The 27,786-nt window shown below is 51.0% G+C and overlaps 1 protein-coding gene across 2 annotated transcripts in view; it reads right to left on the bottom strand.

Annotated features, from left to right (window-relative positions):
* ASS1 (argininosuccinate synthase 1) overlaps window positions 1-27,786 on the bottom strand; it is a 78,747-nt gene that overhangs the window by 28,844 nt on the left and 22,117 nt on the right. For both annotated transcript variants that reach the window (XM_038374642.2, XM_038374643.2), the window contains 6 exons: window positions 26,631-26,705; window positions 19,272-19,342; window positions 18,116-18,146; window positions 10,057-10,147; window positions 7,395-7,479; window positions 2,972-3,036 (listed from right to left, as the gene is read on the bottom strand). In XM_038374642.2, the coding sequence (XP_038230570.1) occupies window positions 2,972-3,036; window positions 7,395-7,479; window positions 10,057-10,147; window positions 18,116-18,146; window positions 19,272-19,342; window positions 26,631-26,705 (418 nt within the window). The remainder of the gene's footprint in view (window positions 1-2,971; window positions 3,037-7,394; window positions 7,480-10,056; window positions 10,148-18,115; window positions 18,147-19,271; window positions 19,343-26,630; window positions 26,706-27,786) is intronic.

The following is a 27,786-nucleotide window of genomic DNA, read 5'->3' as shown; positions in this document are numbered from 1 at the left end:
GGCTGACCCGAAAATGCATTTTCCAGCAAATAAAGTATTCATCCAAAATTTTTTGCCTTGCTCTAGTTGTACTATTTTCTCTACACTGGATTATAGTTAAAACAGTACAGTTTATGCATGTAGACCTACCCCAAGAGAATTCCTCTGGCACACTGCACTGTGATTGCTATCATACAGGCTGTGAAGTTTAACAAACGTAAACATATTTTTTATGTAAGACCTTTCACACCATTGCTGATACCAAGAGATGAGCATTTGGTCTAGGTTTATGTGGTGCTGCCTGAGCTCAGGGGGCTGGACTTGATGGCCTCAAGGTCCCTTTTCTATGTACAATCAGTCCCTCACCTTCCCAACCAGCAATTTCCTCTCTCATGTATCCCAGCCCTAAAACATGGTCTATTCACAAATCCTGTACGACTTTACCTATACTGGTGTAGTTAAAGCTGTACAAACCTCCTAGTGGGGATGCAGTTATACCAGTATAAAGGAGCCTAGATGAGTAGAGCTTATTCCTGAATAGAAAGGGGAATAAGCTTATGGGGTAAGGCACCTTTATACCATGTTAGGTGTTACTGGTATAACTATATTGGGGAAAAAAATGCATATCCCTAGCTGATGAGATTATACCAGTACAAAAACTATGTATAAACCAGGCCTAATTTAGCAAAGCTAGGCATAAACTTGAGCCTGGTCTACACTACAGAGTTAGGCTGATGTAAAGCAGCTTATATCGACCTAACTCTGTAAGTGTCTACACTAAAATGTTGCTCCCACTGATATAACTCACCCACGACACTGACTTACTAACTCCACCTCCGCGAGAGGCGTAGCGCTTAAGTTGATGTAGTTAGGTCGATGCAGTGTCAGAGCAAACACTGTGTTGCTTACATTGACTGTGGCTGCCTTTCCGTAGCTATCCCACAGTGCTCCACACTCACAATACAATCAATACAAGTGCTCCTGGTGAGGACACACACTGCTGATATAAGGAGTGTAGCATGGACGTGCAAAAGTGATTTAATTAATGCGGTGGCTGCAAGACAATGTGACTTAGGTCAACTTAATTCCGTAGTGTAGACTCACCTTAAGGGACTAAGCACATGCTTAAAGTTAAACATGCACTTAAATGCTTTGCTAAAGAAAGATGGACACAGAATGGGGTCCTGGTCCATAAGTAGAGATCCTAAGTGCTATAGTAATACAAATAATGAAGAGTAATAAGCACAATGTTAAATGTTTTACGTGGTCAACGATGCCATATGCAGAGGCTTGCAGCATCACGGCAATGTCTAATGTCGTAATGCTTGGATTGTTGCCATAGCGTGGAGGAGGCTGACAGTAAAGGAGAAATCTCCTGTTTACACCCAAACACGCTGGCTATCACTCAGCAATAACACGTGGAAAACATACATGATGGTTAAATGGGGTTTAAGGCAATTATTGAATGCTGCAAGGGTCACTGGAGCACGTCAGAGACTCTTTAAAGTAAAACAAAAAAGATCTTGACAAATGACTCAGTGTTCTGAGAATCACATACAAAGGTTTAGAGGGCTGATTTTTTTTTAATTCAACTGCGCTAACTAAAATCAAACCAGGGGGTTTGGGCCTTTGGTTGCCGGACTTGCTAACACACTTGTAAATAATTCCCTCCTGTCTTGATCTGAAGGAAGACTGAGGTGGGTTGTATTTTGCTGTGAAATGCTATCATAATATTAGCTCCAGCCTTGCCACCTAGAGCAGGTTTAAATAAAGGGAGTGCATAAATAGATATTAACGAGAGTTAAAAGGGGGAAGGGGGAAGATGAAATGGAGACGCTAACTAGCTGTATTGATATTCACCTTGGAAGAAGGCAGCTCTTGTCCCCTGAGATTTTCAATTAAGCTGTTTCTCACCGACAAATGACAACCCCAAGAGTTTAAGAGTCAGGCCATCCAAAATAAATAAATAAATACATAAATAAATAAATGAAAATATTAAGAAATTGGCTTACAAATCATGAGAATTTAAAAACATTTTGGGTTCTTTTTATCTGCCTTCTGAGTTACTAACCTTTAGAGGATCATGTTCCCAAGATTATCCCTGCAATCTTCAGGGCTAGAAACTCATATTTTTCAACGAAAGCCAAGAGTCTAACATAATCCCCTGACTCTAGGAGCTGGGCTTGGAAAACACTAAATATTGTGAGAGCTTGTGACAAAATCATGAGAGTTGGCAACACTGAATCCCCCTCCCTGACTAAACCTTGACATTTGTCCACTGGTAACAAATAATGGCTTAGATATATGCTGTTTCCCCTTTTGATTCATTTAGCTCAAGATACTAGAAGAAAGTTCCTTGGAGTTTGCAACGTTCTTCACTGAAGAGGAAAGTTAAAAGTCCTTAAAAATGAAAAATTGATTCTAGAGTCAGAAGTTCACAGGCAAAGAAACGGAGATTTTAGAAATATGCTTTTTTAGGTGGGAGGACATACATCTGGTTATTATTATTTATTAATTGTGTTGCAGTAACACCTTGTGGTCACAATCAGGAATCTCTCTCACATACACAAAGTCCCTGCCCAAAAAAACCTTACAATCCCAGGCCCCAATCCTGTGTACACTGCGCCCCAAATGAGGAAAGGAACAGGGCCCCTTAATCCAATGAGCATTAGTTACTATTAAGAGAGGCTGCTGGTTAGATATCGAGGGCAATTGTTGATGACCAGACGCTCACCTACAATGCTGAGAGAGGCTGGATAAGCGCACTCATAGGCTAGAATCCTGGCTCTGTTGAATCAATGACAAAACTCCCTTTCACTTCAATCAGCAGGGCCAGGATTTCACCCACAGGGCTTCATAGCTCTGGATTCTGCACTCTGCCCAAGCACTGCTGAGTAGTGGAGAGTAGCCAGCTCTTTTTTTGAGAGTGAGGTCCTTAGAGCTGCTTGGGGCTGGGGAGTAGGAGGAAGTTGCACAAGGAAGGGGCTCTCACCTCGGGACTTCATCCCGATGAACCGATTCTCCACAATGTCAATGCGCCCCACGCCATGCTTGCCTCTGTGGAGAGAAAGGAGAGGAGAGGTGGGACAGGTGTCACATGTTGCCAGGGGATGAATAAGCCACTTGGAAGCAGCTGAGCAGCTCGGTGAAAGGAGCTTACGGGATGCCAACTGGGAAGAGTCAGCCCTTTCTGGCACTCTGCACTAGAAGGGCTCAGTCCAACTCTCATTGAGGTCACTGGGAATCTATTGGCTTTATGGGAAGTTCTGGCTAGGCTTTTATGCTGTGGCCAGCACTGTGATACCTGAGCTCCTCCGATCTGGCCCCAGAGACAGGGCTACTGGCCTAGCCGATGGGAGGAAGCGGAAGATGTGATAGATCATGATTTTAGCATGGCTTTTGACACAGTCCCACCTGATAGGTTTCAGAGTAGCAGCCGTGTGAGTCTGTATTCGCAAAAAGAAAAGGAGTACTTGTGGCACCTTAGAGACTAACAAATTTATTTGAGCGTAAGCTTTCGTGAGCTACAGCTCACTTCATCGGATGAATTCAGTGGAAAATACAGTGGGGAGATTTATATACATACACAGAGATACCCATTGTTTCATGTTCTCTGTACCTGTAGCTCATGAAAGCTTACGCTCAAATAAATTTGTTAGTCTCTAAGGTGCTACAGGTATTCCTTTTCTTTTAGTCCCACCTGAGATTCTCATAAGCAAAGCAGGGAAATGTGGTCTAGGTGAAATCACTAGAAGATGGGTGCCCAGCTGGTTGAAAGACCACGGTCCAAGAGTAGTTATCAATGGTTTGCTGTCAAACTGGTAGGCCATATCTAGTGGGGTCCAGCAGGGGTCAGTCCTGGGTCTGGTACTAGTAAATATTTTCATTGATGACTTGGATAATGGAGTGGAGAACGTGTTTATAATATTTGGAGAGGATACCAACATAGGAGGGCTTGCAAGGACAATCTGGAGGCTTTCCAGATTAACCCCTGAGAGGGCTTGAAATAGGACAGCCCCCTCACCCATAGCCTCACCCTCCCCTCTGCTTCCTCAGGGGTTTCTCATGCCCTCAGCCACCATATGCCATTAACCACAACATGCCCACAGTTCGGGTCAGCACCTGGACTGCAGTCAGCAGCCTGTACTAGGGCTGCCTACCCCAGGCCAGGACTTAGGCAGACCCAGCGTGGAGACAGGAGGCAACACAGATTGGGTTAGTCAGCCTGGGAAACGGAGAGCCTGAGAGAACCACCAGGCTCTTGTCTCCCAGCAGCTTCAGTAAAGAATTCCCTTTATAATCATTACCGCCCTGTTTCTTCTCTGCCACCAAAGGGAAATTACAACAGCCATTTTTAAATTCATGGGACGGTCCCTCTTCCAGCAGCCTCCCTCCAGGCCCTGAGAGCATGGCTCAGGGGGGCAGGTACAGAGCCTTGGATTTAGCTTGGACTTTGCTGCACAGCGACCCACGTCAGGATCACCACCAGGCAGCGTCACGACAGGCAGGCAGCTCAGGGGAGCACCAGGCCCGGCGGTGCCAGCCCGCAGCAGAGGTGAGGAAAGTGGGTGATGGCATTTCTCTCCCCTCCCTGCCCCACTGAGCAGAGTCCAGCGCCACCACAGACACATGTTGGCCCAGATCCTCAAAAGTGTTTAGGTACTTGAGAGTTAGGCACCTAAATACCTTTGAGGTGCCAGGCCAGTACATGTGTGCGTAGCATGTGTGTGAAGCCATCAAACAGAGTCTGTCAGCAGTCATGCTGCCTCACAGTAGGCTGGGGACAGCTGGAATATGATTCATTATCAGGAGTCCTTTCCCCACCATGCCACCAAAAAATATCGCTTTTTGCAGCTTGGACAGAGAAGGGAATGTGGAACCCCCCCCCGCAAAAGCCGAGCCTTGTTGCCAATGCAAATCCTCCTTTCATCTCCTTGCTTACCCCTTGGGCCAGTAGATCCCCGAGTAAACATGGCCCAGCAGGCCACGAGACAAATACACGGGCAAGAGAAGGGGTGAGGGGGAGCTGCTGCAGCTGCATTCGCCCTTGGTGAAGTCATTTTAAAACCACTTAATTAACATTTAAAAAGAGAAGTACATGGAAAAGTTCATTCGCATTCAACTGCAGGGGGATAAAGGCAGGGGCACAAAGGAGGAGCGGGACGGGGCGTCTGCGTGGCACTTGGCAAAGGGACGGATGAATGGTTCCCCTGGGGCCTGCCTACTTCTGAGCCAAAGACAGGACCACAGCCCTTTGAGAAGTGGTAGAACACAGAGCCGTGTGGAAGGTACCAGAGGGAAGGGGCATAGGGACATTTTCCATGGTGTACATGAAAGCATCATGCCCAGCTGAAAGGTTCTTAGTTTGAACCACAGCTTGGATCCCTGGCCCTGGGGCTGCAGTGGAGACGACTCTCCGCTCACACCCGCGGGGGTCAGTCAGAGGCAGCTTTACTGGCATCAGTGGAATAAGTGAGGAAAGAATCAGACCCAGATGGCACTCCACAATCACCTGGCCACTCAGTTTAGAAATGGCCCTGGAGGCCCTGTTAAGATGGAACGTGGTCCTGTTCTCCAGGGCCAGAAGAATGGGTCTGTGTCTCAGGGACTTGGTGGTGGTGGAGGCAATCCACCACCACAGTTATCTGTAAGAGAAGGAAACCCTAAGCACCCACTTCCCAACACAGGGAGGGAGACAGAAAAGAGACAGGGAAGGCAGACAGGTGACCAAATCTTCTGTTTCTAGTAGCCCTGTAAAAGCAGAATCATCCCTCGCAGTGAGAGAGGAGGACAGGGATGGCTGAAGGGAAGGGACCTATCTGAAAAACTGGTGGCGGGGGTAGGAGGTGGGAAGGGGCGACGTTTACACAGTAGATACAGGGTGGGGTCCTGAGCACCTAGCACATGAGTAGCAATGAGTCAGTCCAGCTGGATGGCAGGTACTTACCCAGGGACCACTAGGGCAATCGGACCTTTGGGGAGGGTGACCTAGAACACAGGGACTGATGGCCCAGTGCTGACACAATTACTAGAAACCCAGTTCTTCCCAGTCAAAACACTCGCCAAGGGGACTGAGCGTTACCGTGGGAGAGAGGATTCTTTGCTCAGCTGGGCCACTGGTTCCCTGTGATCACCCCTGCGCCAAGGAGTCAGGAGCAGAGCTGGGGCTAGAACCGCAGGTCATGTTCTCTAACCATTAGACAACGGTCCCTTTAGGGTTGCCAATTTTCTATTTGCACAAAACCGAACATCCTTGCCACACCCCCTGGCCTGCCCCTTCCCTGAGACCCCACTCCAGCCCCCCCTCCCTCTGTTGCGCTCTCTCCCCACAACCCTCACTCACTTTCACTGGTGGGGCTGGAGGTTGGGGTGCGGGCTCCAGCTGGGGGTGCAGGCTCTGGGATGGGGCCAGAAATGAGGGCTTCAGGGTGTGGGAAGGGGTTCCAGGCTGGGGCAGAGGGCTGGGGTGCAGGAAGAGGTGTGGGGTGCAGGCTCTGGGAGGGAGTTTGGGTGTGAGAGGGGGCTCAGGGCTGGGGTAGGAGGCTGGGGTGCGGGAGGGGTGAGGGTTCTGGGGGGAGCCAGAAATTAGGGGTTCAGGATGCAGGAGGGGGCTCCAGGCTGGGACAGAGGGTTGGAGTGGAGGAGGGGGTGCAGGATCCGGGAGGGAGTTAGAGTGTGGGAGGGGGTTCTGACTTGGGGCAGAGGGTTGGGGTGCAGGCAGAGTTTTGGGGTGCAGGCTCTGGCCAGGTGGTGCTTACCTCACGTGGCTCCCGGTTGGCGGTGCAGAGGGGCTAAGGCAGGCTCCCTGCCTGCCCTGGCTCCACGCTGCTCTCGGAAATGGCCGGCATGTCCGGCCCCTAGGTGGAGGTGTGGCCAGGCAGCTCTACATAGTGCACGCTACCTGCGCCCGCAGGTGCCACCCCCGCAGATGGTGCTGGGGCAACACATGGAGCTTCCCTCATCGCTCCTGCACCTAGGGGGCCGCAGGACATGCCGGCCACTTCCGAGAGCTGCGGGCCGCCAGGACAGTCAAGGAGCCTGCTTTAGTCCCACTGCGCCGCTGACCAGACTTTTAATGGCCCGAAAACTGGACACTTGGCAACCCTAGCTCCCTTCCCGGTGAACTTATATAAACTCTGTTCTTTGTGTAAACAGTCAGAACCTAGAATAGCTCACAACTGGCCCAAAAACGTGTGCACCGTGTGTTATTTGTTGGATCGCTCTACTATGTATCCCATTATCAATTTCTGGTACATCTTGCAGGACAAGTGCTACTTTAGATGCCTTGCCCAGATTCGAGCCTATGAGGTGGGTGGGTATCCTTGCAAAGCCCTCTCAGCGTGTGCACCCACGTCAACGGGGACTCTTCCCCGAAGATGAGAGTGCAAGAGATGGCACGAGCGTACGACACTTACGCAATTTCATTCAGGTAAACAAACAGCTCCAGGGAGGACTGGCGAGTTGCCCCATCTTTGGTGTTTGTGACCTTCACTGGGACACCTGCAAAGCAAGTGAGAGATGCAGAGAGGGGATGGGGGTGGGTGGGAGAGGGAGCTGAATCAGCTTTTTAATGTCAAGAACACCTCTTAACATCACCCAGAGTACGTTAAATAGATGTGACAGATATGAACTCTAAATAACTTCTTAAAAAGGCATGTCCAAGCCGCCGCACTCAGGGGGGAAAGCCCTCAGGAGAAAAGAGAAATAAATAAAAAAAAGGCCATAAAATGCTCCCCCACCCCCCGCTTCTGTCCTCCCTCTTTTTTTAGGGCCGTGAAATTGCAACCAGGCCCTTAACTAATTGAATTTCACGCTCTGCCATTGTCTTATGCCACAGCACCTTCTGTCCCACCAGCCGCTGAGGCAGGGCCTGACAAACGACCCAACAGCCAAAGAAAGGGGTTTGTGTGTGTGTGTGGATGTGTGTGGGTTGGGGGGGGGAGGAGTGATGGAGGTGCGGGTGTACACCCCCCCCCCCGTAGTGTCTGTTCTGCAGACAAATGCAACACATGCTTCCAGTGATCTGCCTGACAGGAGTGACTGGGAGCCCATCTCAGGCCAGTCCCTGGCAGGCCGCGGTGAGGGCCGAGGGCTCCATGAATTAATTATTACACTTTTTTTTTTTTTTTAAAGGCGCTGGGTGGGGGGTGGGGGGGACCTCTGAATAGAATGAGGCAGTTTCTTCAGCAGTGTGAAATGAGCAATAAATGTATTAGGAAGCTGACAAGGGGGCTGCGGGGCCCACAAAGGAAAGCTCTTGAGAGTCGGAGGCTAATCTCCCCTCCATCTGCCCTTCTCATTACCATTTAGCGCACTATCAGTTGCCAATCAGGCCTCAATGGCTTCCTTTCTAGTCTTTATTACGAAGGCGCCCGCGAGAGCCGCTGTCGAGTGAAGGGCCCTGTCAGCTTTCCCCATTCTAAACCCCCGATTTTCCAGGGGTTTATAAACTCGGTTGTAAATTGCTATTAAATGTAAGTCTTGGCAATAATGAACCTTAAGCCCCTTCTCACTGAGCCCTCCCCCCACACCCTTCTCTTGCCCCCCCCTTTCTATTATCGTCTTGCGCCGGGGTATTGGATGCAGTCCACCCAACGGAGAGCTGCCAGTTGTCAGCCCTGTTGTTGGAGAAAGCTGCTTAGCCTTTAAAATAGTTAATAATTAGATTAAAACTTCAAATAAATTAACTAGCGGCTGAATGGGGAGCTGGCGGGAGGGGAGGAGGGCTGCAAGGGAGGGATTCTTAATGCTCGGGGAGGTTCATTAAAATGGAGCAGGACTCTCCAGCCTGTCTGCAGGGGGCTGCATGCAGACACACTGGCCAGAGAAGGGTCCCCCACCATCTTCTAAGAGCCTGAGACAATGGGAACATGAGATGTTCCCCACCGAGTTGCGTGCTCTGCTGGCCTCATTCTGTGATAAGACTTTGCACCTTCTCTAGATACCAGTGTTGGAGGCTCTCTGAGCAAGGACTGTGACAAACCTCACCCACATCTTCTCATCCCTCTTTCAAATCACAGAGAGGGGAAGTCACGAGCCTACAATCCACATGGTGAGGCAGTGGGAGGAGCAGAAAGAGAACCCAGCATCCTGATTCTCAGACCGCTGGGCAATACCCGCTTCCTGTAGGTCAGAGCCCACTTGCTTCTCTCTCCACACACAACTGCCTTGTATAAGACACCATGCCCCTGTGCTCATGCATCATGCTGTGGCCTCAGGAACGCAACAGCCTATGGACATTGGGGCACCCAGCATGCACCCCTGGCCTTTGGCAGCAGAGCACACTCCGCTCATGTTTCTGTCTGGAGTGACTCCATGGGAGTTTGAGGAGAGACCTCCCAGGGCACATTCCGCCCTCGACTCCCAGCCCAGATCCAAGTGGGAGTCGGGTGGACATTGCTGAGGAGAAAGTGGAGATCGAGGTACCTGCAGGTTTTCCTTCTCTTGCTTCAAACTGTGCTCGGTGTCTCTGCTGCACGTGTCATAACGGACGGACATCTCAGCCATGCATATGCAGGCTCATTTCCCGGGGCAGAGGAGCAAGTATGCGCACCCACGTCTTCCATGGTTCGGCACACACCCATATGGGGATGTGTCGCTGACCTCACACCTACGTGCTGCCCCGGCACATAGCCCCTCTGCGCTCAGGCAGCTGCTTACACAGAGGCACTCCAGCAAGCCAGCAGCCATTAGTATGGAGAGCTGCACCAAGCCAAGTAATATGGAAGTCCGGAGAGGTATCCTCTGACCAAAAGTGATCAGGGTGAGACAACTGGCCCGTCTCACTACCCAGAAAGGGGCATGAGCAGAGATGGGGGTGGAAGTTTGGATTCAGCTCCATAGCCAGGCCTGGAAACTTATGCCCCCCTCTAGCTAAAAACAGCCTGGATCCAAATTCTCCTATACCTTCTTGTTCAAAATATCCCACATCCAGTGAAAGACAAAAGGCCCAAATCTTGGTCTTGTTGAAGTCCATGGCTAACCCCCACCACAAGGACTTTGGGGGGAGGGAGGGACCAAACTCCGGCCCCAAAAGAGGTAATCTGAAAAATAAAACTAGGAACCCAAAGCACTTACCTTTCCGGAATTCAATCTCTAGGATGTCTGGAGTATCTGGAGAGGTGGCAGGATCTTTGGTCTTGGTGTAGAGGCCGGGAGGTGCCTGATTCTGAAGGGAAGAGGGGAAGGTGAGAGCTACTGCCAGCTATAACTGTGCATGCCCGAAGGCAGCGCTACGCGCTCCCAGACGACACACTGTGAATGGACCGTGCCCCTGAAACCCCCTGCTTATACTCGGGGTTTAACATCATCCAGACACCCCTGACTTCCTCCCTGTCAGTCCTCTCTCCATCTCCACAACCTCACTCATCCCATGTGTAACTCACACCCACTCCCACTTTAGCATGACTGAGCTACAGACAGAAGTGGAGGAATCTTCAACAGGCGCGGCTCACAGAGTTGGGTCCCTTAGCTCAGGCAGGAGAGGCTTAATGTTTTAAAAGCCAGAGGTCCCAGGTTTGATCCCTGTAGTAGATGACCCACTCAGGGTTTCACTTCTCTCTCCCTGTTCTAGGCTTGCCTCTTACCCAATTCTGGGCGGCCATGCTTTCATAGCTGTCTTCCGGCTCCCATGAAAATGATGCCCTCTCACTGGGACCACAACTCATTCCTCATCCCTGGCTTACCAAGCTACAGCCATCCACGCCTTTGGTGGCTACAAAGAAGATGAGAGAGAAGGCCCATGCAACTAGCTTGAATGGAACATCTGGATCCCCCCTGCCCAGGGCTCTTCACTTCAGCTCCCTCCTGGTGCTTATTTGTACGCAAGTCCAGGGGCGCTCACCAACACCATCTCAAAAGTAGAAGCCTGGGTTATCACGGGCAGTAAATCCTACCTAGCACAGAGTTTTGATGTTGTCACAAAGGAGAGTGCTGGAGCTTACTAGGGGTCTGGGAACAAAGAGCTAGAGAAATCAGACAATTTTTCCCCTCAACTTGATCTCATCTTTTTCTTTGACGCCCGCACAGCTGGAGATGGAATAGCTGTGGAGGAACAAGTCAGGCAGGAAAAAGTGGGACTTTGGCAGAGAGCGAGTGGCGGAGCGCACGCTTCCAGAGAGCGACGCAGACGTGGAGAATTGGGGTTTATGCTGCACTGACCGAAAAAACTAATGACTAGCCCTGACCCCAGCAGGTGCTCCTGCTGCATGTGCTTTTTTACAGTGTCCCCGAGGTTAATATGCCCAGAGGGAAAATAGAGGAACAAAGCAAAAACCCATTTCAAAACACATCAATCTTTATGTATATTTTTTCCAGATTTATAGTAAAGAGGCATCTTCTCTCTTTTAAAGCTGGCCCAGTGGAAATGGCTCTCACAATTAGTTTATGGCTCAGGACTCGGGTGACTCCAATGAATTGCCACATTTGGAAGCACGTACCAGAAAAGGTGAGGGGGTGGGGGTGGGAGAGTCTCTCTCCCCTCCTGGAATGTGAATGTAGCTGCATCTTTTAAGCTTTGCAATTTTGTGCCTCCCTCCTGCACTTATCACCCCCCCCCACACACACACACACGAATATGACTGGATGTAATGGCTCTGAAATGCTTTCAGACCATTTGCAAACTCACGTGCCTAGTGGCAGACACCCCACTAAAAACTGGCCTTGATTTTCCAAGGTGCTAAGCACCCACAGCTCCTATTGACTTCAAATTCTGAGCACTCAGCAGCTCCCATTATCAACTCAGGCTACTGATTTAGGTTCCTAAATATGGATTTAGATGCCTAACTTTAGGCACCCCACTTTGAAAATGTTGGTCTCGAATCCTTCTATGCCCTGGCTTGTCACAACTTCCTAACGCTGCTTTTCCTGTGACAACCAAGGGGAGGTTTTCCTATTTCGGAAACAGCCCTTGGGGTCTTCTGATTTGTACTGCCCACTCTAGACAGCTCTTCTAGTGTTTTCATCTTAGGGTAGCTGGGCTCATCTTGTGTCTGAAGTTACAGACTGCCTCGAGAATCATTCCATTGACACTTCCCCCCCACCCCCGGACTTTTTCTTTTTTGGGGGCTAATGAAGTGCCATTTGGTGGCATCCTCCACTTGTCATAACAGACACATTCTCTCAAAGCCAGCCATTTGAATGAGAGCCTCTTGTATAGGGGACACAGCAATAGCTTTCTCCTAAGATTTATTTTGTTGTTGTTTTAAATGTTACTTAGTTTGAATGGAACTTATGCACCTGTTAACTGTCAGGGTTGCAGTTAGGTACATATCAACCCTCAGAGCTCTCTTACCACCATCTCAGAGAATCTCAACATGGTTTACAAATATTAAACTAATTAAACCCCTGTGGGATTGGGGAGTATTATTATTTTACAAATGGGGAAACTGAGGCACAGAGAGGCAAGCGATTTGCCAAAGGGTGTATGGCAAATCAGAGGCGAAGATAGGAATAAAACCAGAGTCTCCCAATTCCCTGCCCAGTGCTTTAACCCCCAGATAATCCTTCCCAAAGGCTCTGTCCAGCCAGAGTCCAAGCAGCACTTCAAGGGGAATTGAGGATGCTCAGTGCATTGGAGGATCAGATCCTTAAAGGCTGTTTCATGCTTTGATCTAGGGATGGGGAGGATCAGACAGGTCTGGCTTTTTTAAAAGTAAACTTTTCTCCCTTTTTACTTGATTCTCACTGTGGGTAAAAATGGGAGTTTTTTTTAAAAAAGGGAGAAATTGGAAAAACCCCAAACAAACCCACGTGGGGCGTGGGGGTGAAGGGAAATGAAACATTTCCATGTGAAATGAAAATTTGTTTTGTTTTGAGTTTATTCCATCTAAAGATTTTTGGGGAGAAAAATGAACCTTTTTGACACAAATTTCCATTTAATTCTAACTCCCTCCCCCTTAATTTTTTTTTTTAAATCAGAAGAGCTTGCCACCTGATCCAGTTTATTTTCACAACATTCTCCATTCACTTCAGTTCCCTGCATGTCTTTTTCCTGCACCTCTCTCTCTAACCCCACAAGGCAAAGCAGAAATGTCAGAACAACACAGGCAAGTTCTGTCGCCGTCCCTCTCTCTCGAGTTCTGTCGGAAGCTTTCCTCCTACCAATCAATGTGCTGACACAAAGGTTACATCATGAAACTCAACCCCTGCCACATTCGTGCCAATCGAGAAGACAAAGTTCTGCCTGGATTTCAACACACGTTTCAACCATTCAGTACATGCAGCTGGAAGTCTGTTCAGATGGCATATAGAGCCCCCGAAAGAGCCACATTAAGGGGATTAGGCTCATCTCACATGCATCAGTTGGTCTATGCAGCCGCATTGTCTCCTGCATTACAATCTTGGCTTCTTTACCCCTACCACACTGCACAGTCAATCTGCACTGGTGCTACCCCATATGGCCACTAGTACCGGGGGCAAAGGAGTGCAGGATTTCCCCAACACAACATGGTATAAGTATGCTGGTAAATCTGCCCGTGTAGACAAGCCTTCCGTGAGGAGGCCTCTCCACAGTTCCTACCTCCATCCCACAGACCTGTTTCAAGGGACAGCCTACAAGCCACCAGCTGACTTTGTTAGGCATGATGGAGTATCCCAGAGCGCCAGTTACTAGCATGACTCATCCTCACAAGAGGCCAAATCCAACACCCAACTAATAGCTCTGGCTCAAGCCCTATGTGATCCATTATCCCGGAGGACAGATCTGATTAAATGGGAATCTGTGGAGTGCAGGGGCAACAGGTGACTGCACCAAGAGGAGCACAGGGTCTAGTGTAGCTGGTGCATGCTGGGAAAGAAGAAAATTGCCATCTTTACAGTGACTTGCCCAGCTCTATGGGAAACCCCAGTGCTGAGAGGCACAGAGTACTTTTAACTGCTGCGAACAGAGGGCGCTCAATACATCACAACCTTGAGGCCTTCTAGTTTAACTATTGTGGGACGATCTCTGCTAGTGTAAATGCGTCTAACTTCATCTTCTTCAAAGGAGTTGTGCCTATTTACACCCCCAGCAAAATATAGGCACACAGAAGCCAGATGCTCAGCTGGTTTAAAACTGGGGTAGATCCACCAAAGTCAGTGGCATTTTGCTGATTTACACTAGCTGAAGATCTGGCACATGTATGATACACACACATATTAACAATCCTCAAAGGGAACAGACATTGCGTTTTCTTTAAAACAAGACAGAAAGCAACGCAATTATTTTTAAATATATAGAGAGATATATATATTCTACCAAAAACTGTCTAGGATTTTCATGCCTCTTTTTCTTTATTTAAACAAGATATATGCACGCATCCCCCACCCCCAGCCCACACACACAGATTACACGGGCCGCAGATTTCAATTTTACATCATCTGGCCTTTTCTAGCCCTGATCATACTTATTAACTAGACCAACCTGTTTGAAATGATGAAAAACTTTGAGTTCAAAAGGAAAGACAGGAGAGGGAGGGAGGAAGAAAAGTATTAAAATCTCTTTACTAAACATTGGAAGTCAAAGTCATATAGTTTCCAATTTTCTAAGCCAACTATGAAAACCCCTATTAAATAAAATAACTAAATAGAAATAAAAGTGACATTTGGCTTGCATTCCATCATTACCGTGCGCGGCTGCCTTCTTTTTATTCTCTCTCCTAAAAGCACAGTTCAAATGACAAATAGTTTGTTGCAGTGTATCAATGCCTTCTATTTATCCATCCCCGCAGGGGGGCTAGTCCTGCAATGTCATCTTTAAAGGGAAGGAGGGGGGGAGAGAGAGGGAGAGAGAGAGAGAAAGGAAGAGTGTGTGTATGAAGGGGAGGAGAGAAGAAAGAAGCAAGAAAAACGGGGCAAGAAGAGAAGAAATTGGAAGCAAATGGTCCATGAACTAACCCATGATGTAGAGCTATCGATGCCGCAAATGGTTTATTCATCCGGCTGATATTGTTGTGCTCGGGACTGAATGAACTCTTTCAGAGTGCCATATGAAGTTAAAGCAAGTAAATTTCTATCTTTCTCCGCATTAGCTGCCTCATTGCCCTTCAATCGGGCCTCACAGAGGCAGAAAATAGCTCAACCATCTGCTTTCAAATCCCTCCGTTTGGCAGGTCTGAGAGGTTTGGGGGGGGGAGCCTCACAGTGGTTTGGCACCCCTCTTTTCTTCGAAGGCCTTCTCCACAGCAATTAGATCTTTGCCCTAGGCCCCAGGTTTTCTTCCTGGGCTCAGGAAGTGGGTTGGGGCAGAGGTGGAGGCCAGTGAAGTCACTACCCCTTTAGAAAGGGGAAGAGACTGTGTTGAAGTTTAATCCCTTGCAAGTATCTCCTTGTGAATTCCATTGCTGGAAATGGCTGGTGCCCAAGAGGTTAAAAGGGGACCCAGGAAAGGGTTAAGATAGAAAGGCAAATACCTTTATTCCCTGACAGTGCTAAACTAGAAAACTGAGTTTTCTGATCTGGCTTTGGTCACAAGTGACACAAGTGGGATGGCCTCAGGCTGGTCCCGCGTGGACAGCTGGGCTCAGTGCGGGAGCACAGCAGGGCTTGGTATGGTCTCAGCCTCCAGTCTGGAGTGGCTCAGTGCTGGAATGGAAGGGGACGGAGGTACAGCGACACTCACAAGGCCCCAGGCCCAGGGAGCTGCAGGCCAGGTACGAGATGGGAGGGAAGGGCCCTAGAGGCTGGAACAGCAAGACTTGCTACAGGTCAGGATTGGGAGTGCACTAGCAAAGCTGCAGGGTGGGGGGCCCTGGGGAGCGAGGCCCTCCATTCACCCCCTGAGAACAGGTACAGCCCAGGCAGTAGCAGGACAACCTTCCCCATAGTGCCTCAGAGCCTGACCTGGAAAGACCTCATCTGGGGCAAGAGGGGACTTCAGTCCCCTCGGCCCATTCACTCCCGGGTCTGAGGCTGCTAACGCAGATGCTCATTGGGTGCCCTCTGAGGCAGTGGTTTATGAGACGCACACACCGGTCTGCTAGAAGCTAGAGCGAGACCCTGCAAGCTCATTTCACACAGATGCATCCTCCCTGAACAGATGCATCCAATGGGAATAATCACGACTGGCCTGGGCTAGATGGAAGCCCACAACCTAGTGGTGACAGGCTCCAGATTGAAGTCGCTGTCAGACCCGTAAGCCCACACAGCCATCACTATCTCTGTGTCCAAAACTGGAGACTCCCTCTTCCCTGGGGCTATCCCCTCTGACCCCACTGCCTCGCAAGTGGACACACCAGCCTGGCCACGGGCTACGTGGCCATGAGTGCACCACGGGCGTGAGGAGGATTCCTTTGCATCTCTCTCTCTTCATCCTTCCCCCCCTTCCCCCCACTGCTTGTCTAATTGGTGCTGATGGATAGTTTAAGTAGTTCTCTAAGTGTGTCAAGGCCGGTGGAGCATGAACTGGAAACACAGCACCCAGCAAGCCCTATTAGAACAGTCAGAGCAGGAGCCATGCTTACCTGGGTGACAGGCGCTGCACTGGAACAAGGACAGCCTCTGGGCTGGGCGGGGAGGGCTGTCTGATCACCCAGGGCACAGGGCCTCAGGGGATGAGAGTCAGTTAACATAGGGACCAGTGGCTGGAAAGTGGGGTGAGGGGATTCCCCCACCCGAGTGGGTAGGAGGCTGGGATTGGCTCTTTAGAGGGGGCGTCAGCATTCTGTGCAGAAGGCACGAGGAGGCTGCACTAGGGAGGCTGAGATTTCCATCCCTTTCCGACTAGGGAAGCCACAATTCGTGGGGGTTCAGCAACTGCCTGGGAGCTCCCCCTGGCCAAGCAACTGTGGGGCCTTGGCCCATAAACATCAGGGAAACACGAACCCAGACCTGCACATTTGCCTGGTGTCTGGAGGCCCCTCAATACCCCGGGAGCTCCCCAGGGGCTAACGCCTCACAGGACAAGGCCCCTCGACTGGCAGAAGAATCTGCAGCCCGGGTGGTGCAGGGAATGTTCTCCCCGCCATTCCTCCACTGCACCCAGCCTGTCCCCAGCTGGCTCCAATGCAAAGCCCAGCCTTGAGGTAGCAATAAGGGAGAAGAATCCTTGCTGACAGGGAGAGAGGAGTCTGGGATCCAGGCTTCTCTGGATGGAAGAACCACTTTCCATCCTGGATGGGCGTTTCCTCCTGAAGGTTGTCCTGCAGCCTCCAACCGCACATGACTCCACATCAGGAGCTAGGCTCCAGCCCCTCCCTGCTCTATTCCCCCATCCCTCCCCAGACAGCCCAGCCTCACTCCAGGCCAATACAGCAGTACTGGTCTGCAGATCTCCCCCCACACATCCCGCACTCTCAACCCTGCCGGGGGCCCACTGCACAAGCTGTGCCTAACATCTCCCTCTGTCCCACAGCACCTGGCTGCTCTCTCCCCTCACCCCCTGGCATGCAAAGCCAGGTTCACAAACAGCAACAGCCAAGGAGGAGAGCCCCTTTTCTGCCTCTGCAGGGCACTCCCAGCCAGGGCTCTTTTGGGCTACGTCTCAGCTGGACAGCATCTGAGCAGCAGCTCCCCAAGGCGATCTGAGTCCTGGAGAAGGTACCCATGCAACATCCCCACACAAAGGGATTTTCTAATCCCGCTACAGAGCTCCCGCTTCTCCCCTGGAGAGGAATCCCTCCAGGGGGCTCTTAACCCTTCGCTTCACAACAGAGCCAAGCGAGCAAGAGGCATGACCGGGCTACGGAACTGGGCCACGCTGGAGGGGACATGGCTCCTGAGTGGCACATGGGCAGGGGAATGACCAAAACTGCTCCAATAGTCTGAGGTTGCACCGGTCACCCACACCTCCCCTCTCTAGCACCAGATGGGGACAGGAGCGGCACTCTGGAAGCTGGGGTGCATTCAGCACCCAGCCCCGCTCCCTCTTCCCTCAGTCAAGTGCCTCATCTGGCTAATTGCTTCTTCATTGTTTCCCAATGACATTTTTTCCTTCAGTGTCACCCTGAAACAGCTCCTTCCCCTATTCATCTCAGCAGCAATTAACGTACCAGGAGGGGGAAGGCGGGGGTGGCGGTGGGGGAGGAGAATGGCAGGGCTTGGCCTCCCCGCCACACACGGCCTGCCGTGAAATTTCAAATTAGGCTGCAAATACATCACACGCCCTCAGCTCTAGTCACTGCCATGTAAGACAAGAGACGTAAAGGAGATGATCGATTACCTTGGGGTTCTCCAGGATCCCAGCCTCGTAGCTTCAGAGGGGAGAGAGAGAGAAAGAAATTAACAAAATCTACAGATAGGGCCAAGATCTGCCCATGCAAACCCAGCAAAGACAGGAAGATCTCACAGAGCAGCACTGGGCCCACAGGGTTGAGCATATGAACTACCAGACTGCATCAGACCTAGGTCCATCTAATCCAGTATCCTGCCTCCAGAAGTGTGTCCCTAGCGTCTGTTTGCCAGAAGCTGGGAATGGGAGACAGAGGATGGATCACTTTTTGATTACCTGTTCTGTTCATTCCCTCTGGGGCACCTGGCATTAGCCACTGTCAGAAGACAGGACACTGGGCTAGATGGACCTTTGGTCTGACCCAGTATGGCTGTTCTTATGTGGCCAGTACCAGCTGCTTTGGGGGAAGATCCAAGAAACCCTGCAGTCGGTAGTTATGGAGTAACCTGTCTCCCAGGGAAAGTTTCTTACTACGTCCCCATGATCCTCTTCAGCTGGGACTAGCTTAGAGCAAGACATGCTCATTCACCATCGCTCATGCAAGACTGCAAGGAGAACGTCAGAGGGAAGAGGTCGCAACCTTACATGGGGAGACTCGCAAGGACCAGCTCTATAGAGAGCTGCTCAGAGACTAGCAATGGGCACCAGCAGAACCTAGACAGAGGAGCAGCTTCACTGCTGAAGGGATAGGCGGTGGAGGAGTCTCTGTCCCTCCTATTACTAATCCTTATGCACACAAACAGGGATGTTGAGTAGTGTGTGTGTGTGTCTCTGTCTGTAATGCAGGGAAATGATGCACTTGGAGGAAAGTACGTGTCAAGGGGATTCTTCATCAGAGGGCTCTTACCACTGACAGCACTCCAGGTGTGGAAGACAAGCAAAGTAACGGCCATTGTCTACTTGGGAAATGGGGCATTGGGAGAGATGCTGAGCTCCACAGAGAAGGGGTTGAAGCTTTCACAGACCAGCTTTGGGTCAGGACCCAGCACACCCGGGGAAGACAGCCCTTGTCTGATACCTAAGATGCTGGGCCCGATGCTCCATTGCCCTGCTTTGAAATGACTGCATAAGGCACAGGACAGAGAATCAGGCCAGTGTGCTGATCATACCTCACCCTTGGGAAGCTCCTTCATCCACCCAGGCTCACCTGATGTGCATGAGGTTTTCGTCCATGCTCCAGGGGCTCTTGGGAGTGACCGGAACCGGGATGCCGTGTTTCTGTGGAGAGAAGGGAAAACAGGCTCAGAACTCCAGCCGGGTGAGAAAGGCAGACTGGCTCATTACTGCCCAGAGCATGGGTCTGAAAACCCTGCGCATCACCCAGTGCTGCTGTTACCATCAAGACACGGGCAAGTTAAATGGGGGACCCGGCAGCAGTGTCAATTAAAGATCCCCTGGAGCTTTTCCAAGAGACTAGGGCACAACCCCACTGGCAAGGCCAACCGCCATCTCTCACCAAAGCAGGTTCCTGGAGATCCAAGGTACTGCCCAGCTGGACAGGCAGCATGAAGTGAGCACAAGCATTGCATTCCTGGGGTCACATTCAGAGCCATATTCACTCACACGCCGAGGGACTGGCAGATCCTGCACGCCTGTGTTCTTCGTAGTATGGATACCATGCCATATCCATGCATGGCGCTTCACAGGGCAGAAAGACTGATTTCTTGCCCAGAAGGATGGGGATGTGAGCAGAGACTGTGGGTTAATGGCTAGCACGCAGGCTTTGCAGCGCCATCGCTCCATTCAGCCCTAAGGCAACATCTTTTACCCGCAGAAGGAAGCCAAACGAATGGAGAGGTCAGAGAGTGAAGGGGGACATCCGTCCTTTGTTCTAAGTCAATGAGGCTGTTCCTCCCCTCCAAAATGGCTCGCACACGTGCAGAGAGCCCCAGCTACCCTCCCATTGCTAAGGATTGGCAGGAGTCACACCCAGGTCAGCAGAGCCACCAGGCAGTGGACATCGCCATGTGCCGCTTGGCAGCAGCCGTGACCTGGCCGCTCCCCACAACCTGCGGCAGACACACTATACAGGAAGTCCTGCCTGAGAGATCCTATTGGCAGCCATCTGGGAGGCTTCCGATTGTCCCCTGCCCCCGTATATGCCCTCTGGGTGTACCTGGAAGGGTCCAGGCCACGACGGGGATCCCCAGTGAGCCACCATGACGGAGCGTGCTTCCCCGCTCCTGAACTCCCAGCATCCTTCAGCTCTCACTTGGTTTCCGACCCTCGCACTGATCCGGAACCCCGACACCGGTCCTGACCTCTGGCATGGACCTCGGCCTGCCTGAGCCTTGCCCCTGGCAGGACCCTGACACCATTCACTTGCCCTTCCCACGCGTGCTCCCCCTTCACACCCCTCCCCACCTGTTCACCTACCCACGCCCCACCTCCATCCAACCCTCCGCTCTCAGGGTCAGCCTGCGCTGCAGTGCAGCTAGGCATACCCATGCTAATCTGAACCTGGCCAGCCAGGCTAAGAACAGCAGCAACCATGTGGTGGCACGGACCCTGGCACAGGATAACAATGCACGTCCGGACCCAGGATCCTGGGCAGCTCGTACAGCCCACGCCGAAGCTGGTGCTGTTGCATCTCCACTGCCAGTCTGAGTGGTGCTAGCAAGATTCAAGCTAGTGTGGGTCTTACTCTCACCCCAGCCCATCAGCAGTGCCTGCTGCAGTCCCATCCCCACTCACCCACCACAGCCTACCCATCTGTCCACTTCTCCACCTCAACCATCTCTCCCTCTTGCTCTGCATGTACAGCAGCGGGACTCTTGCACTTTTACATTGGGGACTGCAAAACCCTTGGGGCTGCGCTCAGAGCTCTCCCACTCTTTGGATAGCCCGGCCATGCCCCCGGCCACTCCTGGAAAGCACTGGGCTGCAGGGTAGAGCCAAAGGGCTTGCACTTCCCCTATCCAGGGGCTGGGTCAAACCCTAGCCCAGACTAAGGCCATAGTTTGCCACGCTGCATCCATGGTCCTTGCAGGGACCTTGCAGGGCCCGGGGTCTAATCCCAGTTAGCAGGTGTGAAAGGCAGTGGCGTGAGGAAAGGACCCTGCATCAGGCCCCTCTGTGGCCCCAGCATCAGGGCACGGACAAGAGGAACAGGTGTCAATCAACAGCACGCCACCCACTGCACCAGGAGCTACACTGATCTGCATCTACCAAGGGCCTGGTCCGGTGTCTCCCGCATGGAGCTGCAGGCCTGGCCCAGGCACCTCTCTAGCTGCTGGGGAAGTATCCCTGCTGATCCTACAGCGGAATTCAGCAGCAGTTAACAGAGCACCGAGCGGTCGATGAGGGAATGGCCACAGCTGTATTGGAGCACCAGACAGACAGACACCCCTCCTCACACAGACATGTCACCACGAACTCTGCAGAGCTCGCCCGTTCCCCCCCCCCACCGCCTCATGTGCGTTTCCCTGGCACACAGACGTATATGGCTGCATGGATATGCGGTGCCCCCAACAGTCATGCACCCACCCAGATTCAGCTGCCCGCCCCCTACAGGCACAACACCCAGCTCCCTCATAAGGTCACCAGCTCACTCAATTATCGGATGACAATTCACTTGATGAGACGGCTCTGAACGCGAGGCGAACGGGCAGCGCAGGGAATTAGCAGGGGAGGCCGCAGAGATGCAGTTGCAATGCAACAAACAAGAGGCAGAGCTCGGATTAAGAGAGGAGCAGTGTGGGCTGCTGGAGCCAGGACTGGGCCAGCACTTCGCATTGTCATCCTGGCTTTCATGGGTTTAGAATACAGCCAAAAATCAATCCCGTTGCAAACCTCCCACCTTCCGCTCCCAGTGCCAGGTGCACTTTGACCTGCCTTCTTTAACACACACACACACACACACACACACACAGAGCAGCATGCACCCTGAAAAAACCAAGCCAAACCCCTACCAAAACTCACTCACTGCACTGCAAGGCCAGCTCCCCCCAGCCAGGGCAAGAGAGCACACGAATCACGTGACCGCTGCTGCTCACATCGTTTAATACATACCTGGAAGGTGCTTGGACACAGTGGGGATGAGTAAACGCTTCTCTTATAAAGCCTCCCCCAACCCAGAACACCCCGGAGGAAAACAAAATGCAAACAGACACTTGTTCCACCAGTGACCAACAAAGCAATAGCTCCCCCAGCAGCCAGGGCATATTGTCATGGCCCGACCCAGGCGCCAATGCCTTCCCTTCGTGTCCTCATGCTGCACAAATCTGCAGCCAAATACGAATGACTGAACTGCTGCCAGGTGTTTGAGAAACCCTGGAGCGTCCACCCCGGTGCTTTAATGGATGAAGGAGGATACAACTAGCTCCTCACCAGGGGCTGTATCCATTCTGTTTGCTCCTGCGGAACCCTAGATCAATGACAATTTCCCCAGGCCCATCAGAGGTGGATAAAAGCCTGCTGGCCTTGGGTGTACATGGGCCAGCCACAGAGCTGGACGGCCACGTGACATTGGAGACCAGAAAGGGACAGCAAACTTCAGACAGACTGAGAAATCCTGCCCCCCCCACACCCCATCCTGAGTCCAGGATCAAATTCAAATGCCAAGGAAACAGCACAAAACAGGACAAAACTCTACACGTGTGTCTGTCTATAACCATGCCTGGGCATGTACAGGCCCACCTATCCCAAATCAGAATCTCCAAGCAGACTCTGCCCAGTGGAACCCCCAACCCCCCGAAGACCTCCTCCCTCACCCTCAGAGCAGGGTCCATGAAACACGTCCAAGCTCCACAGCCTGACAGAGGGGACCCTGTTCACACTCCAGCAGCCTGCTGATCCCTCCATTAGCTTCCAAGAGCTTGTTAGTCAATTAATGCTCTTCTTTGTTTATTCTTAATGAGCCATAATCACCAGCACAGGGTGGCCCTGAGGTAATGCTGTCTGCTAACAGCTCCCTTCCTCCAGCTCACCTCCCTGCAGCCTGTGCGCAGAAGAGCACGAACGCTCGCACACTTGTTTCACAACTGTCCTCACACGCACGCCCCTGCCTCCCTCCAATCATCCGCCAGAATCGCATCCTTTTCCTTCAGACCCTGTGTTTTCACAGATTAACAGGACTGGAACAGAAAAATTAACTGAGTTTCCAATTAGAGTTTAAAAAACAAGCATTCCAATCTGAAATCCAGACCCGTCTCCAGTTCCCTGGTGTTATATGTGTTTTTTACAAAACGGTCATAACAGTTGTCACTTCAAAGTTGCGTTTGCCTTGGGCTGCTTAGCCTGAGACCAGAATTGACTGAGGAGTCCGATTCTGATCTCACACCAGTTTTAGGCTGGTGTCACACCACTGGCCTCAATCAAGTTACTCCGGATTTAGACCCAAGCCTGCAGACTAACATTTAAGCACATGCTCAAAGTGCATGAATAGTCCCACAAGGCTAAAACTGGGCCGTATGAGATTGTAACAGAGAGGAGAGGGAGGCTCTCCGGGCCAGATGCTCAGCTGGTGTAGGTCAGTCTAGCTCCATTGATGGCAATGATTTATACTAGCAGAAGACTGGGCCCTGCATATTTTTAAAATATCCTTTTCCGGGTTACTAAACCATAGATCATTGACAGAGAAATGATGTAATAGACCTTTCACCATTTATGCCCTTTCAGTACTGTGAGCTTGCAGGCATTCAAAAAATCCTGAGATTTTTAAAAATACTACAGTGTGGGTTACTTTAATTTTCCTTCTGATTTTTGAGCCTTTAAGGGTCAAGTTTTCTTCCACAGCCAGAAGTGCTAGAAACATGATTTTTAAAATGGAAGTGGAGATTCTCACATCACATGACTCCAGGAGCTAAGGCTTGAAGACCCCCCCCAAATAACCCGAGACTCACAATAAAGTTTGTTTACTTTTTGCATTTCATTGAGCGTGGGCATTGAAAGGTAGATCTGAGTGAACATTATCCAGGTACATTATTTGATGAAAGCCATCATTAGTCATCAAATGGATAATGTTCTCATATTAGACCAACTTCACTGAAACTAGACTTATCTGTTTTACTTCTGTTTATCGTCAGTTTCACTTACTTTTCCTCTGGCACCAGCCTAATGTTCCTGTATTTGGATTTCCAGCAATGTAAGGCAATGTTCAAAGACAGATTTAAAAAAACCCTCACACCCGACACCTGTGTTCAGTGAAATTTAAGATAGAAGTGCCACTATTTCTATTTGTGTTAGGTTTCCTAAAGCACCCATTTGATCACCTACTTGCAGAACTAAACTAAGTGGACAGCATCAGATTACGAACATAAAACTAATTCAAGGGCCTGATCTGGCCAACACCTCTGTGATGTCAATGCTCACGTGAGTAAATCTACATACGTGTGCCAGGCCCTGATACTGCAACTCTTTACCCAGGTGCTTCAATTTACTCACATGAGCAGTAAAATTATCAAAGGCAATCTGGGCCCGATTTTCATCTTGTTGAGACCCCAACGGAACCCAGGTGTGTAAGATTAAACAGGTGCAGGATTGGGCCCTGCAAGAAGAGAACAGCTGATTTCTTCAGATCATGGATCATAAAAGAATAGAAAACTCCTTTTGTCTGTACGTTAAAGAGAAGCCTGGAGCTCAAGTATCTCTGAAAGCTGTGTTTGCAACCCTGTCCTTTTAAATAGGGCTTCCAAACTGTGTTGGTGGGGTTTTGTTTTGGGGTTTTTATGGTTTTTTTTTTTGCTTTTTTAAAGAGACACATACTATTTTCCATATAATAAAAACACAGCTTTCTTCCTAACTCTGCTGTTTGACAATTTGTTTGGCAACATATGGGAAGCTCTTGTAAACTGCCTTCTTAATAATAAAACAACAGATGGCAAACACAATCCTCAACACACAGCACTCAGGGGTTTAATGGGATGCTGAGGCCTTGCTCACCACTGTTAGCGCTCCATGCAGCGCATCCCCTCCAACTCAGCACCTTGGCGTCACAGATATTATCCAGCCAGCCTAGAAGGCAGCTATTTAAAAACTGAAGCAATTTTCTGGTTTATGCACAGAGCTGCTTTTTCCCTTTTGATTGATTGAGCCCAGTTGTCAAGCATTTCCATGAAGTTGCTAAAAAAGAAAGGTACCCCGGTGGGCGCTTAAAGAACCTGATGAAAAACTTCTAATGTTTTATTGCAACTTGTACTTCAAAAAGGAAGGGACGACAAAAGGGAAAATGTATTTGCTTTGTCTATTACGCAAGCCATTGAGCTGGGACCAGTTTCCTTGGCAAATGGATTACAATTAACATCCAGGTAATTACAGGCCGTTAAAACACCACACACTCACACACACCCTTACATTCAGGAACAGCAGCAGAAATCTCACACAGAGCCAGTCTTAATTCCCACAATGGACATGAGAGATGGTGCTCAGCTAAATCCAGAGCACCTTTGCATTGGAAAACAAGAAGGAATCAAGACAATAATAATAATGAACAGCAGCAGAACCCAGCTCTTTCATGGTGCTTTTCAACAGTAGACCACCAAGTGTTTTACAAAAGGAAGGCAGTGTCATTATCCACATTTTAAAGATGGGGAAACTGCAGCACGGTGGTTCAGTGACTTGACCAAGGTCACCCAGCAGGCCAGTGGCAGAGCCGGTATCAGAACCCAGATTTTCCCAAGCCCCAGTCCTGTGCTCTATCCACTATGCCACACTGCATCATGAGAATTAAAGGGAGACTAAGGATGGGTGTGTGCTTTAAGTTACAGGATGGGGACTCGGAATACAGGATTAATTTCACTGTCACAGATCCCTGGGTGACCTTGAGCAGGTAATTCAGGGTGAAATCCTAAAGTCAATGGTAAAACTCCCATTGGGCCAAGATGTCACCCTTAATCTCTCTGGGCCTGACTGTCCACTGCCCTGCACCACGTGCTGTCATTCACCCCAGTGTACAGTGGGTGTAAAACGCTACCGCTCTGATTCCGCTCCGCATTGGTGTCAATGACTGCACATCACACAGGGCAACAGAGCGCCGGGCCATCTGGGCCTCAGCTCCACATCTGTAAAATGGGGAGAATTATCCTTCCTTCCTCCATACCTCCGCCTTGTCTAGTTTAGGACTGGGAGATTTTAGGGGGCAGGAATTGTCTTTTCCTACGCGTCTACGCAGAACCCAGCACGATGGGGCCCAGACCTTGGCCGGTGCCTCTTAATGCTACCCCCCAATGCAATGAAGAGTAATAGATTTGGAGTGGGGCAGCCCAGTGGAACCACCGTGAGCTGCCACGCAGGAGACTTGGGGTCAGTTCCCGCCTCTTGCACTTCAGGGGAGGTTTTGTAGGCACTGGGCATTCCCCAGCCGGGTCACCTCCTGGCCAGTTAAGGAACAACTAAGTGAATCTAATGTCATCTCCATCCCCTGGGCAGAGCGAGAACTGTGACCATGGCCCAGAGGGTGGGACGGATTGGGGGACAACAGAGGCAAGAAAAGGCCTCCACGTTGGGGCAAAGGGCAAGTGCCACGAGGATGAGGGGCGCAGCTGACACCACGGAGGGGAGATCGTACCTTAGCATAGTCCATCAGGTCGTTGCGTCCGCGGAAGCGATTGTAGAACTCTGGCATCCTCCAGGGAGCGATGATCTGAGAGACGGGGCAGAGACAGACAGCGGGTTCAGCAAGGCTGCCTCTGCAGCATTTCAAATACAAGCCGCCAGAGGGAGGTGGCCAATTCCCCCATGTCCCTCAGCGGCAGCGGGTCCTTTCTGAGACCCCTGCTCGCATGCGTGGGCCAGCCCAGCCATGCAGAGATCCTGACCCACAAAGCTCCAGGCAAGCTCACACCCAGCAGCCCCAAGTCGGAAAGAGCCGCTCTGAGCCAGGGGACTCTCCCCTACAGGCTAAAGCTCAGCTATGCAGTCAGTCGGTGGGAGGAAACCTACGTGGTGGAGAGTGGCACTCCCTTGGCCCAGGGGCCTGCCAGTTCTGAAGGGGCCTTCGCACCTCTGAGTCCACCTGGTGCAGGGCACGAGGTTCAGACCCACCCCAGCATCTGCCGTGGCCGTGAAAGCGAGCGCAAAGCCCCTGGCCTGATCACCCTCCACCCCCAGGCAAGGGTTTGGCTGTTCTGGTTTTTCTCCAGAAGCAAAGCACCGTTGTATAGCCAGGCCTGCCCGGTGAGCAGGCAAACTTGCCACCTTCCCCCCCTTGCTGTGCTGGGGAAGGCACTGGACTCTCAGCCTGGGACCGTCAAGGCTGCTGTCAGCCACAGACCAGGGAGCAGCCGCACGAGCTTCCCTCTGCCCAAGCACCTCAACCCGGAGGCAGAGGCTGCGTCCAGCGGCGAAAGAGGAATTCAGGCTCTATGGCCCGTTCAGGCCTTCATCCCACCACCACAGCTGCCGGGCACGATGGTGGACAGAGTGGATGGACTGAGCTGTCGCCCCCCTCATCCTTCCTCATCTGTGCGGCATGGTTTCATGTCTCCTCAGGACCTTCGTGACGGAGGGATTGGTTCTGCCCTAACTAACCTTGTTAATGCCACCGGCTGACAGGACAACTCCCGCCTCGCCCTAGGAGAGCGAGATCAGGGACAGGGTATTGAGAGAATTTTACTGCGAGCCGGCAAATGCCGAGATGAGGAAGATTTTGGGAATAGGAATAGTGTATACGGACCTGTCTCCACCCCACCCATCGCAGGAGCTTCCATGGTTCAGATAAAAAG

This window comes from Dermochelys coriacea, chromosome 16 (genome assembly GCF_009764565.3).
Source record: "Dermochelys coriacea isolate rDerCor1 chromosome 16, rDerCor1.pri.v4, whole genome shotgun sequence".
In the NCBI taxonomy this organism is placed as follows: Eukaryota; Metazoa; Chordata; order Testudines; family Dermochelyidae; genus Dermochelys; species Dermochelys coriacea.
The sequence above is the reverse complement of the archived record's forward strand: the minus strand, read 5'-3'. Positions and strand labels throughout refer to the sequence as shown.